This window comes from Carcharhinus amblyrhynchos, chromosome 8, assembly GCF_965287045.1.
Source record: "Carcharhinus amblyrhynchos chromosome 8, sCarAmb.v2.hapA, whole genome shotgun sequence".
NCBI classification, from domain to species: Eukaryota; Metazoa; Chordata; class Chondrichthyes; order Carcharhiniformes; family Carcharhinidae; genus Carcharhinus; species Carcharhinus amblyrhynchos.
Window position 1 is genome coordinate 92,654,671 of NC_137331.1, and position 15,406 is coordinate 92,670,076.

General features: G+C 45.3%; 1 protein-coding gene across 2 annotated transcripts in view; it reads left to right on the forward strand.

The window, feature by feature from the left end:
- Positions 1–15,406, forward strand: part of LOC145346777 (tubulin delta chain-like) — a 59,833-nt gene extending 44,427 nt beyond the window's left edge. For both annotated transcript variants that reach the window (XM_080194498.1, XM_080194497.1), the window contains exons 6-11: positions 882–1,023; positions 2,607–2,792; positions 4,551–4,646; positions 5,636–5,711; positions 6,974–7,115; positions 15,171–15,406. In XM_080194498.1, coding sequence (XP_080050624.1) covers positions 882–1,023; positions 2,607–2,792; positions 4,551–4,646; positions 5,636–5,711; positions 6,974–7,115; positions 15,171–15,406 — 878 coding nt within the window. The remainder of the gene's footprint in view (positions 1–881; positions 1,024–2,606; positions 2,793–4,550; positions 4,647–5,635; positions 5,712–6,973; positions 7,116–15,170) is intronic.

The window sequence follows — 15,406 nt, forward strand, 5'->3', positions numbered from 1 at the left end:
TCAGAACTTATCAGTAATAGGATCCTAACCGACTACGCCAATTATTGTGGGAAAATTACCACCGGAGTCAGACTGGAGGTTCATAAGTGTGGCTTTATTTTGGAAACAAAACTTCGGGGAGAAAGCACTGGTACTCCGCAGTACTTGGCAGCTACCTTCTCAATAATACAATAGGAGTGGTTCATTTTTATACTTTTCAGACAATGGATAGTCCGGACATTAGCCATTTAACACATCGTTATAGTTGAGTAGGATCGATAGTTAACACATCGTTACAGTCAGACATACACAGACATTGGCATTTAACATTGCATTGTTTCATAGAATGGATACATTTCCTCTATCATAGAACATAGAACACTACAGCACAAACAGGCCCTTCGGCCTACAAGTGGCGCTGATCATATCCATACCTACCAGGCCATAGAACTATCTGTAACTCCCAATCCTATTAACTGAAGTTAACATTCAGTGACTATCAATGATTTAGTTTTGGCCTATATGTACAGTAATTGGTTTTCCTGCATTTATGTATTCCCTCTCCCATTTATGGCTGATCTCTTTATCAGACCTTATTGTCCTGAGTCTGTCCTTATCTTTAAAGGGCCTCAAGCTCTTACTGGCTTTCTGCAGTATTTGTTTCCTGCATCTTTAACTTTAGATAACTGTCCGTGCTGCATGTTTTAATTTCAAGTAGCTGTCTGCGCTAAAGTCAGTGTCTGCTTAATGTCTCTATCTCAGGTAACCATTTAATGTGCCAGGCCACCATTTTGTGTGTCAGGTACCCATCTTTATGAATTTCCCCACTTCAGTGGGCTGAATGGCCGCCTCCTGCACTGTAGGGATTCTACGATAATCTGGTGAAATTTTCCTTTCTCTAGGATTGGGTGCACATTTGTGTGAATCAATCCGAGAGGAGTTTCCGATGGGCTACATTCTCTCCGTATCAGTTGTTCCTCATCAAACGGGGGAATGTCCTCTGCAACACTTCAACTCCCTGCTCTGCCTTTCCTGGCTGCAGAGGTAAGAGCGTCCCTCGGCTGCTGAATTGGTGGGAAAGCTGGTCTAGACCGTGACTGTTTTTCTAGTGCAGATTTACACCTGAATCTCTGCAGTCTGTGCACTGCAGAGGTCACAATCAGGAATCTCATTACAAACCGGCGGGTGTGCGTGTGCGTGTGCGTGTGCGTGTGCGTGTGTGTGTGTGTGTGTGTGTGTGTGTGTGCGTGTGCGCGTGTGCGTGCGTGTGCGTGTGTGTGTGTGTGTGTGTGTGCGTGTGCGTGTGCGTGTGCGTGTGTGTGTGTGCCGGAGTCTGACAGTTCTGGAACTTTGCGCATGTGCAGTGGCCCCAACCTGTCAGACTCCCTGTTTGCTGGCCAGCCTGAGACCTCTGCAGCGCTGTCCCTCCAGCTCCCCCCCCCCCCACCCCCCATGGCCCGATTATAGCCCCCACAACAATTCCTAGACCAGTCCTGACTCTCCTCCCCCCCCTCAGTGGACAATGCCAAGGTGCCCCCTGGGCACGGATATTTTGCCTCTTGGGCACTGCCAGGGGTGCAGGCTGGCACTGCCATGTTCATGCCCAGGGGGCACCGCCACCTGATGCCTCCCCCCCCCCCCCCCCCACCTTCCCAAGGGGCCCCGATTTTCCCCCCCCACCCCGCTTCACTCTGGTGGGGTCTCCTGCTTGTTCCCCAAGCGTGGGGAGCGACTCTAAACCCCACCAGAGTGAAATACTCCTGACGGGGTGGGAGATGCTAGCGGGCCGAGCGAGTTCCATGCCAGGCCCTATAATGCCATTTAAAATAGATTAAAAAAATCATTAAAATCACTTACCTCTCTTCCTGCCGGTTCTCAGTGCGGTCCCAACTGCGCCGGTCCTTCAGGAATGCATGTGCGCATCCCGTAAAATGGCCGACATGCGCATCTCCTGACTCCCCCCCCGCCCCCCCCTCCCCCAAGAAAATTTGCCGCTCATGATGGGAGAATCGCCGCCAACAATTCTCTTTTGCTCTGAATTTTTGTGCCCGTCAATCTTTTTGGGACACTTTCCATTTCTGGCAGTCAGGTGGGTCGGGGCAGCGCTGACAAGAAGCAGAGTCAGGTTTCCCTTCCGCCTGCTATGGTCAGGTTAATGAAGGGTTAGATACAAAGTGAGGCTGAGTCTACTCCTGTCACAAAGGTATCTTAGAACCAACATCAGAGAGAGAGAGAGAAGGGCTCTCGGTATTTGATGTTTGTTCCATTATTCCTGCCCGTCTGGCTCAGTGGGTAGCACCCTTCTCTCTGAATCAAAGGTGATTGTGGCTGACGCTCGACTGTAACCACAAGCGGGTGGTGCGCAGCTCAGAGTGAGACATTACACTGAGGCCCCCATCTCGGGTGGGTGTAGTTTTTCAAACTCGGAGGTGACGAAGCCACCGACTGAGTCAGGCTTTCAGCTAAATCCGTAAATATGCCACACAACACATGTGCTTAATGTCAATACACAGGAAATACGTTCCCCCCTGGATGAGACTCCTTTTCAGCCCGAGAAGCCAAGGCTGAAATCTAGTTGGGGTTGCTCTGTTTAACGTGATTGACTTTTGTGTTTGAAATCTTTACAGGTATGCTGATGGGGTACTCCTGTTCCACAACGATGACGTACTGCGCAGGATACAGGCCTCATGTGCAAAGAAGATTGAACGTGCCCCGGCTCTACAGCCGCAGATTTCTTTGTCTGACATGAACACACACATTGCCTCCTGCCTGGCGGCTCTGATGTACCCGGTGAGCAGCCTCCGAACGCCAAGGTATGATACACCAAGTAAAGGCACCTTGTATCTTCACACCCCACAATGCCAAAGGACGGTACGGTGGCACAGTGGGGCCTCACAGCACCAGGGACCCTGGTTCGATTCCCAGCTGAGGTCACTGTCTGTGTGGAGTTTGCACGTTCTCCCTGTGTCTACGTGGGTTTCCTTCAGGTCCTCCAGTTTCCTCCCACAGACTGAAAGACGTGCTGGTTAAGTGCGTTGGCCGTGCTAAATTCTCCCTCAGTGTACCCGAACAGGCACAGGAGTGTAGCCACTCGGGGATTTTCACAGTAACTTCATTGCAGTATTAATGTAGGCCTACTTGTGACACTAATAAATAGATTTTAAAACTTTTTGCCTGTTCACTGCCCACACAGTGACTCTTGGCCAGTTGGGAAGTTTGCTGAAGTCTCTGTTGGATTGAAGAACAGTGAAAGCTTCAGCTCTTCAGGAGAACAGGGAGAAGCTCGAGGACTTAAGTGAGGCAAATCGTCCTGAGTGGCACTAGTCAGGCACCCAGGATTTATAAACAGGAAACAGGCATTTCATCCAACTCCACACAAGCCCCAGTGTGTGCTTTGTTCCCAGATCTCTCTAACCCACTTTTATTCAACAATCTAACTGATTCTCCAACATTAAAGTTGTCAATGCTTTAACCCCTGACTCACAATCCCCTCTGTGTTTAGGAAAAGCTTTTTCCTGCTTTCTGTCTTAAATCTCTTACATTTATTCTTATTTTTAACCTTCCCTCACTACGGACTATTCAATCTCTCTGTTTCTTTCTAGATCATAGAATCCCTACAGTGCAGAAGGAGGCCATTTGGCCCATCGAGTCTGCACTGACCAGAATCCCATCCAGGCCCTATCCCCGTGACCCTGCTAATCCTCCTGATACTAGGGTCAATTTACCATGGCCAATCAACCTAACCCGCACATCTTTGGAGTGTGGGAGGAAACCGGGGCACCCAGAGGAAATTCATGCACACACTTTCGTCCTGTCCCTTCACAATCGCCCTGCAATCTCCTTTGTTCTAATTAAAACAGCTCTAAAAGGGCAAATGGAGAGAGTGATCACCAGAGTTTGAACAGTTGAGTTTATAGTTTTCTCTAACCCATTCTGCTGCAGTAGTTGACTCTTGTTTAATTGTATTGGCAGCTACACCAGCTGGTATTGCTCCAAATTAGTCGCTTTGTACTCGAGGCCAAAGAGTGTTTTGGCCAACTATCTGACTCTGGAGTTTTGTTTGTTTATTAGTGTCACAAGTAGGCTTACATTAACACTGCAATGAAGTTACTGTGAAAATCCCCTAGTCATCACGGTCCGGCACTGGTTTGGATCAATGCACCTAACCAGCAAGTCTCTCAGAATGTGGGACAAAACCATAGCACTCGGAGGAAACACGAGGAGAATGTGCAGACTCTACGCAGACAGCGACCAAAGCCAGGAATTGAATCTGGGTCCCTGGTTCTGTGAAGCAGCAGTGCTAACCCCTGTGGTATGTGACGAAGCGCCTGTTTCCATGCTGTAAACCTCTGTGACCGAAGGGCCTCTTCCTGAACACACCTGGTCACCCCTGCTGGACTATGGATAATGACAGTGCTGGGTTTGGCATTGATGCCTAGAATGTTAAAGCAGCTTGACAATGTTTGTAGATTGGACTTTCAGTTGGGAAAGTATCACAGCATGCTATTTCTATCATAAGTTGATTTGTTCCATTGTCTAAGTCTTCCTTCTGTGTTTTTTTTTGTATAAAGTGGTGTCAGCATTGGCTTGGAGCCCTGGGAGCTGTTGAGATCTGTCTGTCCAGTGCCTACTACCAAGTTCCTCTACACAAGCCAGATGAACAAGAGGTAAGGAGGGTCTGCAGTGGGTCTAATTGTGAAAGTGCCTGTCCAGTTGGCTGGAGGAAGCCCCAATGAAAGTTTGAACTGGCGAGTTTAGAATCAGTGTGAGACTAGGAACTGGTATGAATTTTGAGCTCAGCATCAGCATCCAGTGCTTCTGTGAAATGTCGAGCATGTACGAGATAAAGAACAAATCCCTGTCGCCATTGTCCCATCTAATACTCCCAACATGGGTTAGATAAAGAATGACGATTTCATGAGCAGCCCATATGAGATTCTTGAGTCCCATTCTAGGCAATAGTAGCTGAGCTAGTTTTTATCTTCAGTGTCCCTTTGTCTGAGTTGATTGCAAGCCAAGGCTGTAGGATCCATCTGCCCATTGTAACGTAGTGGGGGAAAGGTATCTGCTTCTACTGAACACCAGTGCAGCTGCTGGGCTTTCTGGTGTCGAGCCCAAAACCAACCCTTCTGTTTCAGAGGTGGAAATATTAGCACCGGGCAGTGGTCATTCCATTAAGCCATTGGTCACTTCTTGATAACGAGACAGCATTATAACTTTGTGTTCCTGACCTGCATCATTGGGAATCTGGATTTATTTCGTATCCTAAATAGCAAGGCTATTAAATGGGTTGTGCGCATTCCATTTTGTGCATGAAAACATGGAGTTTAAGTGTCCAAGTCAAAAGCCCCCAATGTGTCAACTTTGCCTCAATGGTAGCACTCTCGCTTCTAAATCAGCAGGTTATGGGTTCAAGCCTCACCCCAGAAAACTGCATATAATCGAGATTGAGGGAGTGTTGTACTAGCAGAAGTGTTTAAAATTGTTAAATTAAGGAGCTGCCAATCGTCCCAATCCTAAGAGGACTTGTTAGATGGCATATTGAATAAAGTCAATTAACTTTCTTCTTTCTAATAGTTAGGAATTGGTTCTGTGATGGTCTGGATTCTCTGCAGGCTGCTGCTGTGATCTGATGCAATACATTTGTTGTCCTCAGGGGAACTGCATCCTGGGATAGCATGCTGTCCTCCATTGTGCGTACTCTTCCCCGTCACTCATCCACTGGGAATACCGTATCCTTTGCAGATAAACAAAGTCAGTTCAGGTAAAAAAAAATCATTCAGATAAATTTACACTCGTCCTAGAATTTGAATCCAACTTCAGGAACCAGATGAATGCGAGGAGTTGCATTTTAACTGACTTTGATTCAAAAAATGCAACAAATCAGGAACGTCTTGCTTCCTGCTCTTAATTTTCATCCCATTTCTCTCGGAGGCAGTGAACTCTTTCCAATGTGGCAAGGCTATATTTATTGCCAATCTGTAATAGCCTTGAGATGGTGGCAATAGATTGTCTCCTTCCAACTGTGCAGTCCTTTTGGTGAGGATGCAGGGTTGGAGGTGCTTGCGTTGACTCAGTGATGATGAGGTGTGACCAGTGGAAGTACTTTCACCTTGTAGTCAGAAGGCTGTGGGTTCAAATCCCACCCCTATGACTTGAGCACAGAATCTAGACTGACCCCGCAGTACTGAGGGAATGCTGCACTGCCGGCAATGCCTTCTCTTGGATGAGACATTACACTGAGGCCTTGTAAGTCTCCTCAGATGGAAGTAGGAGACCTCCTGTCATTATTTTGAAAACTGAAGATGAGCAATAGCGTTCTCCCAGAGTCCTGGCCAATATTTATCCTACAAACAAAATAACTAATCCTGGCCATTATTATATTGCAGTTTGTGGGAACTTGCTTTGTTTAGCTTGGCTGCTGTATTATTTGCAATACAACAATGACTACACTTCAAAATATCTTATTTGCTGTACAGTGCCTTGGGATGTCCAGAGTTTGTTTAAAGGTGCTATATAAATGCAAATGTTTCCTGTTTTTCTTCAATGGCAGCAACTTGGTCTGGCCTACGTTTGACCCTGAATGCTATCAGACACAATGAGCAAGGTGAAAGGCTTGCTAAGGAGGCCAATAGCCATGATCATAAGGAATGGCTGAGCAAGCTGAAAGGGCTGAATGGCCTTCTGCTCCTCTTTTCTATGTTTCTATAGCCAGGCTTACTTGGGTTAAGCAATAAATTCGCTCATGTTGCACACATGCAGAGAACAAATCTTAAAAGCACTCTGAAGGGGTTGACTCGTGCTGGGATATGATTCCTTAGTCACTCAAACCCAAGTGATATCCTGGACGTTTAAGGCCACTCCTGTACATTATGTAGCTGTGGTTAGCGAGACAGAGCGAAAGCCCCCTGGGGAGAGGAAATAGGGCATTGATGAAGGAATGGCTGTTGGTGCAAAATTATTGTGAAGAAATTCTTAATTCCTTTGATATCAGCATCAGAGCACAGCTGTTCTAGCAGTGGCTCGAGGGACTGGAGCAGACACATTTAATTGCTCGCAACAACCCATCATGATGAAAATGAAACAAGGATATGGATGTGTTTCGTGGAACCCTCAGCCCTTGCACTATTGGACAGGTCAGTAATACGAGCCTCGGAATTCCATAAGGACAGCCTGTCTTCATAGTTAGAGACTCGGGAGGTAATGGTGGCAAACCACACATTGCTGAGGCGTGCAGCAAAAGGTGCTGGTGTGGTTTCTCAGCTGAGTAACAGTAAAGATAAAGAAACAGGTCTTGGTTTCCTCCAGAAAGGGACAGAGGAAATACAGGTCAAGCTGCCCACTTGTGCTGGCAAGCGTGAGGATTGGATCTGTCTGCTGTGTTCCCCTGTGCTGAGGGCTGCAAAGTCTACCAACATAATGCCCTTTATGCTGAGTGCTTACTACCATTTTAGACCAATGAGAGAGCATGCTAAGAGTCATTTGGGGGAGGGGGGGTTCTTGTATCATGGGATCAGAATCTTGCAGACTTTGAACATTTTCAGGGATGGAAGCATTTTTGGGTTTTAACCCTATTCCCAGCAGAAGTGCACCTTCTGGGGTAATTTCACAGGAGGTGCCCGGTTCAAAGCCCCCCATCGCTGTGTGATTAAAAACTCAGTAAGAAATCTCACAACACCAGGTTAAAGTCCAACAGGTTTATTTGGAATCACAAGCTTTTGAAGCGCTGCTCCTTCATCAGGTGAGTGGAGAGGTAGGTTTCACAAACATATATAAATGGACACAATTTCAAGATAATGGTTGGAATGCAAGTCTTTACAGGTACAGACAGAGAGAGAGGTAAGGGGGATGAATTGTCTCAAGCCAGGACATTTAGTAAGATTTTGCAAGCCCAGGCCAAATGGTGGGGGCTACATGTAGTGTGACATGAACCCAAGGTCCTGGTCGAGGCTGCCGTCATGCGTGTAGAACTTGGCTATCAGTTTCTGCTCAGCAATTCTGTGTTGTAACAGCTTGAGACAATTCACTCCTCTTTAACCTGTGATTATCCCTCTCTCCTCTCGCATTGTATGTACCTGATGAGATTTCTTACTGTGCCCATCCCAGTCCAATGCCAGCATCTCCACATCATGATTAAGGATTGCAAGCAGTCAGCACGTGAGGCTGCAAGGCTGGTCTGTGACACTGCTGCTGTGTGCATGGGACACATGGCTGGACAAAATGAAGGAAATGTCTACCACCTCCTCACTACCAGCATTATTCCTTACTGTAGACTTGAAGGGAATTGTAAACCCCTGCCTGTGGAGGACCTCAGATATGCCAATTTCCATCTTAAGATGGCAGGTTCAGTTTATTTGCCACGGTGCTCTGATCTCTCGCTCTCCATCCCGCTGTTAGCTGACCAACTGTGGACACAGCAGCAATCGACCTGACTCCAATAGATCTAATTTACACTGGACCATTGCAGGTAATTGACTGTTGATGAGTCTTAATTATACAAGTATATAAAAAGGAAGAGAGTAGCTAAAGTAAATGTTGGTCTGAGAAACAAAAACGTGGGGAATTATCATGGGGCAATGATAAGCATTGAACAAATATTTTGTGTGTCTCTCTTCGCAGTAGAAAACACAAGTTGCATATTGGAAGTAGACAGCAACCCAAACGCTAAAAGGAATGAGGGAATTAAGTAAATACTTACCAGCAGAGAAAAGATACTGGAGAAACTTACGGGTCTGCAATCCAACAAATCTTGATGACAAACTTCCAACTGTTTAATGGAGATGGCTACAGAGATGGTGCTAGCTGTGATTTTCCAATATTCCCTAGATTCTGAAACAGTCTTAGCAGACTGGAAATAGGCAAATGTAACACTTCTATTCAAGAAAGGAGAGAGAGAGAGAGAGAACAGAGAACTGGCCAGTAGGCCTGATACGATCATTGGGAAAGCGCTATAATCTATTATTAAGGAAGTCTTAACAATGTACTTAGAAAATCATAGTATGATGAGACAAAATCAACATGGTCTTGTGAGATGAAAACAGTGTTTGACAAATCTATTAGAGTTTTTTGAGGAGGGGCAGCATGGTAACACAGTGCTTAGCACCGCTGCCTCACAGTGCCAGGGACCCAGGTTTGATTCCCGACTTGGGTCACTGTCTGTGTGGAGTCTGCACATTCTCCCCACGTCTGCGTGGGTTACCTCCGGGTGCTCCGGTTTTCTCCCACAGTCAAAGATGTGCAGGTTAGGCTGATTGGCCATGCTAAATTGACCCTAGTTTCAGGGGGATTAGCAGCGTAAATATGTGGGGTTACAAGGATAGGGTGGGATTGTCGTCAGTGCAGGCACGGTGGGCTGAATGGCCTCCTTCTGTACTATAGGGATTCTATGATTTAACTTGAAGGGGAGATAAAGAGGAACCAGCGGATTCACTATGTCTGGATTTCCAAAAGGCATTAGCTAAGGTGCCACATAAACGATTAATAGGCAAAATAAGGCCTCATGGTGTTGGAGGTAATATATTAGCATGGATAAAGGACTGGTTAATAGACACGAAGCAATGAGTAGGGTTCAAGATAAAGAGGTGAGGATCGAGATAAGGTGAAATCCTTTTACTCCGAGGGTTGTGAATCTTTGGAATTCTCTAACCCAGAGGGCTGTGGAAACTCAGCCATTGAGTGTGTTTAAAGATTGACAGATTTCTAAATGCCAATGCAGTAAATGGATTTTGGGATAGTGTGGGGGAAAAGGCATTGAAGTGGATGATCAGCCACGATCGTATTGAATGATGAAGTGGATTGAAAGGCCACACTGCTGCTCCTCTCCCTTGTGTTCCTGTGTTCCTGCTGTTGATACACAGGCTGTAACCTAACCAGGGTTTCCTGGGAACTGGAGCCAGCAACAGCAACTTGGGAATGTTGAATAGGCATCGAGGGTGATGCTGCCCTCTGCTGCTGTTAGAGGGCATTGCATGCCTGGCTGTGTAGGAACATAGGAACATAGGAACAGAAATCGTAGAATCCCTACAGTGCATAAGGAGGCCGTTCGGCCCATCGAAACTGCACCAACCACAATTCCACCCAGACCCTATTCCCGTAACTCCATATATTTATCCTGCTAATCCTCCTGACACTGGGGAGAACTTGGCATGGCCAATCAACCCAACCTGCACATCTCTGGACTGTGGAAGGAATGACGTGAGATGCTGGTGTGGACTGGGATAAGCACAGTAAGTAGTCTCACAACACCAGGTTAAAGTCCAACAGGTCTATTTGGTAGCAAACGCCACTAGCTTTCAGAGCGCTGCTCCTTTGTCAGGTGAGACGAGTGGTGTTTGCTACCAAATAAACCTGCTGGACTTTAACCTGGTGTTGTGAGACTTCTTACTGTGTAAACAAAACCTCACAGACATGAGGTACAATTGCTTGAATTTGCTTTAAAATCCAGCTACTGGCTGAAAACATTTACTATTAGAACCCATTGTGCAATTGAAAATAAACAAGGCTTTTAAATGGAAATTAGTCTTATCATTGCATATTGCACAGTAAAGTGAGAGTGGAATAGAGGAATCTGGCTATGATCTTGTGATAAAAGAAGTCTTGGTTCAACTTTTTTATAAGAAAAGAAGGCAGAAATAAGATTGAAACAAAATTCTGGTTTGTAAATGCTGTCTTCAATAACTGAGTTGCTACCTTTGGCAGGACATATTCTGGTTGATGTCATCATTTGACCTCCTACCTTTAATGGCCCTCCCCCATTCTCCTGCCATTGGTCACCCAACATGTCAGTCATTAGAAAGGCTTTTCAGTATGTCCCAGTTATGGTTTTTGAACATTCAGTCCCCTGGGGCCCACACCCAATAGGCAGTGAAGAAGGGTTGTTGTAAATGGATTGCTGTAAACAGAATCTGGTGACCATGCATGCAGTCAATGGTCAAGTGCCTCATGGGCTGCACTTAGTACCCAGATGGGCCCCACTTTGGCTACCATTGCTCTATACCCTTGAGACCCCTGGCTCTTCTCCCCACACACTAGCACCTCTCCAATCTGAGCACTGCATTAAAATGCCGGTTAGGTGCATTGGGCATGCTAAATTCTCCCTCGGTGTACCCGAACAGGCGCCAGAGTGTGGTGACTAGGGGATTTTCACAGTAACTTCATTGCAGTGTTAATGTAAGCTAATTGTGACACTAATAAATAAACTTAAACGCCCCTCATTCATCTCCCACTATTAATCCCTCTAGCTCTACCCAACTCACTGTGCTCCTCAGTCCTGCCATTGTTAGTTGAATAGCAAAGGGAGCCGTTCAGGCACACTGCAACCTCTGGTTTTCAGAGTAAATGAGCTCGCTGGTAAGATATGGTGCCACTACATCCCTCGACAGCTTTCACTGCTATTGAGAAAGGAAAATTTGGGCCAGTGCATTTTACATTTGGTGCTGTTGCTTGCCAGGGAATCTTGGCCTTAAGTTTGAAGCAAATGTCAGAGAACACCTCTTACAAAGCTGCTTCCCTCGGGAATGGTGTGCCAAATGGGCCAAAGATCACAATCTGTTACTGTGTGTGGAAAATAATTTGAGTAGAGAATTTTTTTGAGAATGATAAGCAATCCAGACTGGTGTGCAGATGTTCAAGGACTGCAATAACCAAAGTAATTGGGAATTTGTGCGTGCAGGATCTACAAACTGCAAATATCTGCTTCCAAACTCCACTCCTGACAAGCTGAAGATGAACTTTTTACTACTGGACATTAGGGAAAAGTTGCAGAAAGGGAAACAGACCAGCAGAGTAACATTAATTTATTCAACAATGATCTTGTTTGCAAATGAATTAATGATTGTATCTACCTTGAATTGGTGGCACAGTGGTTACCACTGCTGCCTCACAACGTCAGGGATCAAGGTTCAATTCCGGCCTCGGGTCACTGTCTGTGTGGAGTTTGCACATTCTTCCTGTGTCTGCATGGGTTTCCTCTGGGAGCTCCGGTTTCCTCCCACAGTCCAAAGATGTGCGGGTTAGGTGGTTTGGCCATGCTAAATTCTCCCTAGTGTCAGGGGGATTAGCAGGATAAATATGTGGGATTATGCGAATAGGGCCTGGGTGGAATTGTGGTCGGTGCAGATTCAGTGGGCTGAATGGCCTCCTTATGCACAGTAGGGATTCTATGATTCTGTTTGTGATAGGAATTACATTATTTCAATTTATATACAGACTGCTATGCTGATGATTTAATTTGCTTGAAAATATTTAACAAAAGTTTTAAGACTATACGTACACAAGAGTTTGCCCGATGACTCCATTTTCTACACATGATCTCCTCCTGCCGTGGCTATCCTCCACATGATGGAACTGGATGTGAGCCTTGCATAGACACCCAAAGTGAAAGTATCCTTTCTTCATGTTGTTGAAAGTATGCTGTGCCCCATTTCCTACAACAGTAACTACACTCCAATTGTGCTGTAGTGGCTGTACAGTGCTTTGGACATCCTGTGGTTGTGAAAGCCTCTATATAAATAGAGTAAGTCTTCCTTTTCTTTGCTAGGATGTGGTCTTTACTGGCAAGGCCAACACTGATTGCCAATCCCTATTTACTTAACCTTGAAAAGGTAGCATTGATCTGCCTTCTTACTTTGCTACAGTCCATACAGTGATACATTTCCAAGTCAGGATATGTGACCTTGGGGGGTACGTTGCAGACCGTGGTGTTCCCATGCACCTGCTATTCTCGACCTTGGTGGTCAAAGTTGTTGTCAAAAAAGCCCTGAAGTTAAGTTTAATTTATTAGCACAGGTAGGGTTACATTACACTGCAATGAAGTTACTGTGAAAACCCCAGAGTTGCCACACTCTGGTGCCTGTTCGGGAACACTGAGAGAGAATTTTAGCACGGCCAATACATTTAACCAGCACATCTTTCAGACTGTGGGAGGAAACCGAAGCACCCGGAGGAAACCCATGCAGACACAGGGAGAACATGCAGATCCCACACATATAGTGACCCAAGCCAGGAATTGAACCTAGGTCCCTTGTACTGTAAGGTAGCAGTGCTAACCACTGCGTTACTGTGCCGCCTTAGTGAGGTGCTGCAGTGTAAATTAAAAGTAAGAACAAACTTCAACCATAGTGAGTTGGTGTTGATGATGTTGAACTTCTTTGTGCTACAGTTGCACTCATCCAGGCAAGTGGAGGATATTCCACTACACTTTTGACTTGTGTCTTGTAGATGGTGGACAGGCTTTGGGGAGTTAGGATGTGAGTTACGCATTGCATGATTCTCACACTCTGATGTGTTCTTGTTGCCACACTATTTATATTACTTGTCCCATTAAGTTTCTGGTGAGTAGTTACTTGTAGGATATTAATAATGGGGATGTTCAGTGCTGGTAATGTTTAAAAATAGGATGAAGGTTGAAGATTAGCCATCTGTAGATGAGAGTAGGCCAGAACAAAATAGTAGAAATGTCTCTAGGTTAGTGTACAGGGTTTATGGAGGAGATTAAATGGGTGTAATGAGCCTGTGATAATGAAGAGTGTACAAAGTCTGCAAGAGGATGTTAAATCATAGAATTATAGAGGTTTACTGCATGGAAACAGGCACTTCGGCCCAACTTGTCCATGCAGCCCTTTTTTTTAAAACCCCTAAGCTAATCCCAATTGCCTGCATTTGGCCCATATCCCTCTGTACCATCGTACCCACGTAATTATCTAAATGCTTTTTAAAAGATAAAGTTGTACTTGCCTTTACTACTACCTCTGGCAGCTTGTTCCAGACACTCATCTCTATGTGAAAAAATTGCCCCTCTGGACACTCCCCTCTATCCCCTCTCACCTTAAACTTATGCCCTCTAGTTTTAGACTCCTCTACCTTTGGGAAAAGATAGAACCATAGAACATTACAGCACAGAAACAGGCTTTTTGGCCCTTCTTGGCTGTGCCCAACCGTTTTTCTGCCTAGTCTCACTGACCTGCACCTGGACCATATCCCTCCACACCCATCTCATCCGTGTACCTGTCCAAGTTTTTCTTAAATGTTAAAAGTGAGCCAGCTTCCACCACTTCATCTGGCAGCTCATTCCACACTCCCACCACTCTGTGTGAAGAAGCACCCCCCCCCCCCCCCCCCCATATTCCCTTTAAACTTTTCGCCCTTCACCCTTAACCCTAGTTTATTTCTCCTCTAGCCTCAGCGGACAAAGCCTGCTCGCATTTACTCTATCTATATCCATCATAATTTTATATACCGCTATCAAATCTCCCCTCATTCTTCTACGCTCCAGGAAATAAAGTCCTAACCCATTCAACCTTTCTCTGTAACTCAGTTTCTCAAGTCCCGGCAACATCCTTGTAAACCTTCTCTGCACTCTTTCAATCTTATTAATATCCTTTCTGTAATTAGGTGACCAAAACTGCACACAATATTCTAAATTCAGCCTCACCAATGTCTTGTACAACCTTACCATAACATTCCAACTCTTATACTCAATACTTTGATTTATAAAGGCCAATGTACCAAAAGCACTCTTTACGACCTATCTACCTGTGATGCCACTTTTAGGGAATTATGTATCTGTAATTCCAGATCCCTCTGTTCTACTGCATTCTTCAATGTCCTACCATTTACCTTGAATGTTCTACCTTGGTTTGTCCTTCCACAGTGCAATACCTCACACTTGTCTGCATTAAACTCCATCTGCCATTTTTCAGCCCATTTTTCTAGCTGGTCCAAATCCCTCTGCAAGCTTTGAAACCCTTCCTCGCAGTCCACTACACCTCCAATCTTTGTATCATCAGATTTTACTATTTACCTTGTCTATGTCCATCATTATTTTATAGACCTCTATAAGTTCACCCCTCAACCTTCTATGCTCCAGAGGAAAAAGTCCCAGACTATTCAGCCTCTCCTTATAACTCAATCCACATCAAGTCCCGGTAGCATCCTAGTGGTAGGTTGTTACCTAAATGGTAACTTGGTAAATTTAAATGGTAAACTTAAGTTACTTAAATGGGTAGGTTAAGTCTAATACAGGGACAAAGTGTACAGGATTTCTGGGAAGAATGACCCTTTCTCATTCAGTAAAGTATTTATACACAATAAAATTTTTAAGTTATTCCTCTTTTGTGCAGTAAATAAGAAATTTCACGATTGTGTACTTTGGATTTCTGAAGTCTGTGATTTTTCTTCCCATTTCTTTTAAGATCCTTGGAATATTGTTGATCGGACTTCACCCAGCCGGTCACTCACCATTTGTGCCAACCATAGCAGTGTGTCAGACTATGTGCAGCATATCCTGGGGAAGGCCCGGACCATGTTCGATGCCCATGCCTATCTCCACTGGTACTGGAAGCATGGCTGTGAAGAGGAAGATTTCTTGCAGGCCTTTGAAACTCTGGACTCCGTGGTGGAGGAATACAGTGCTGCAAGAGATCAATGA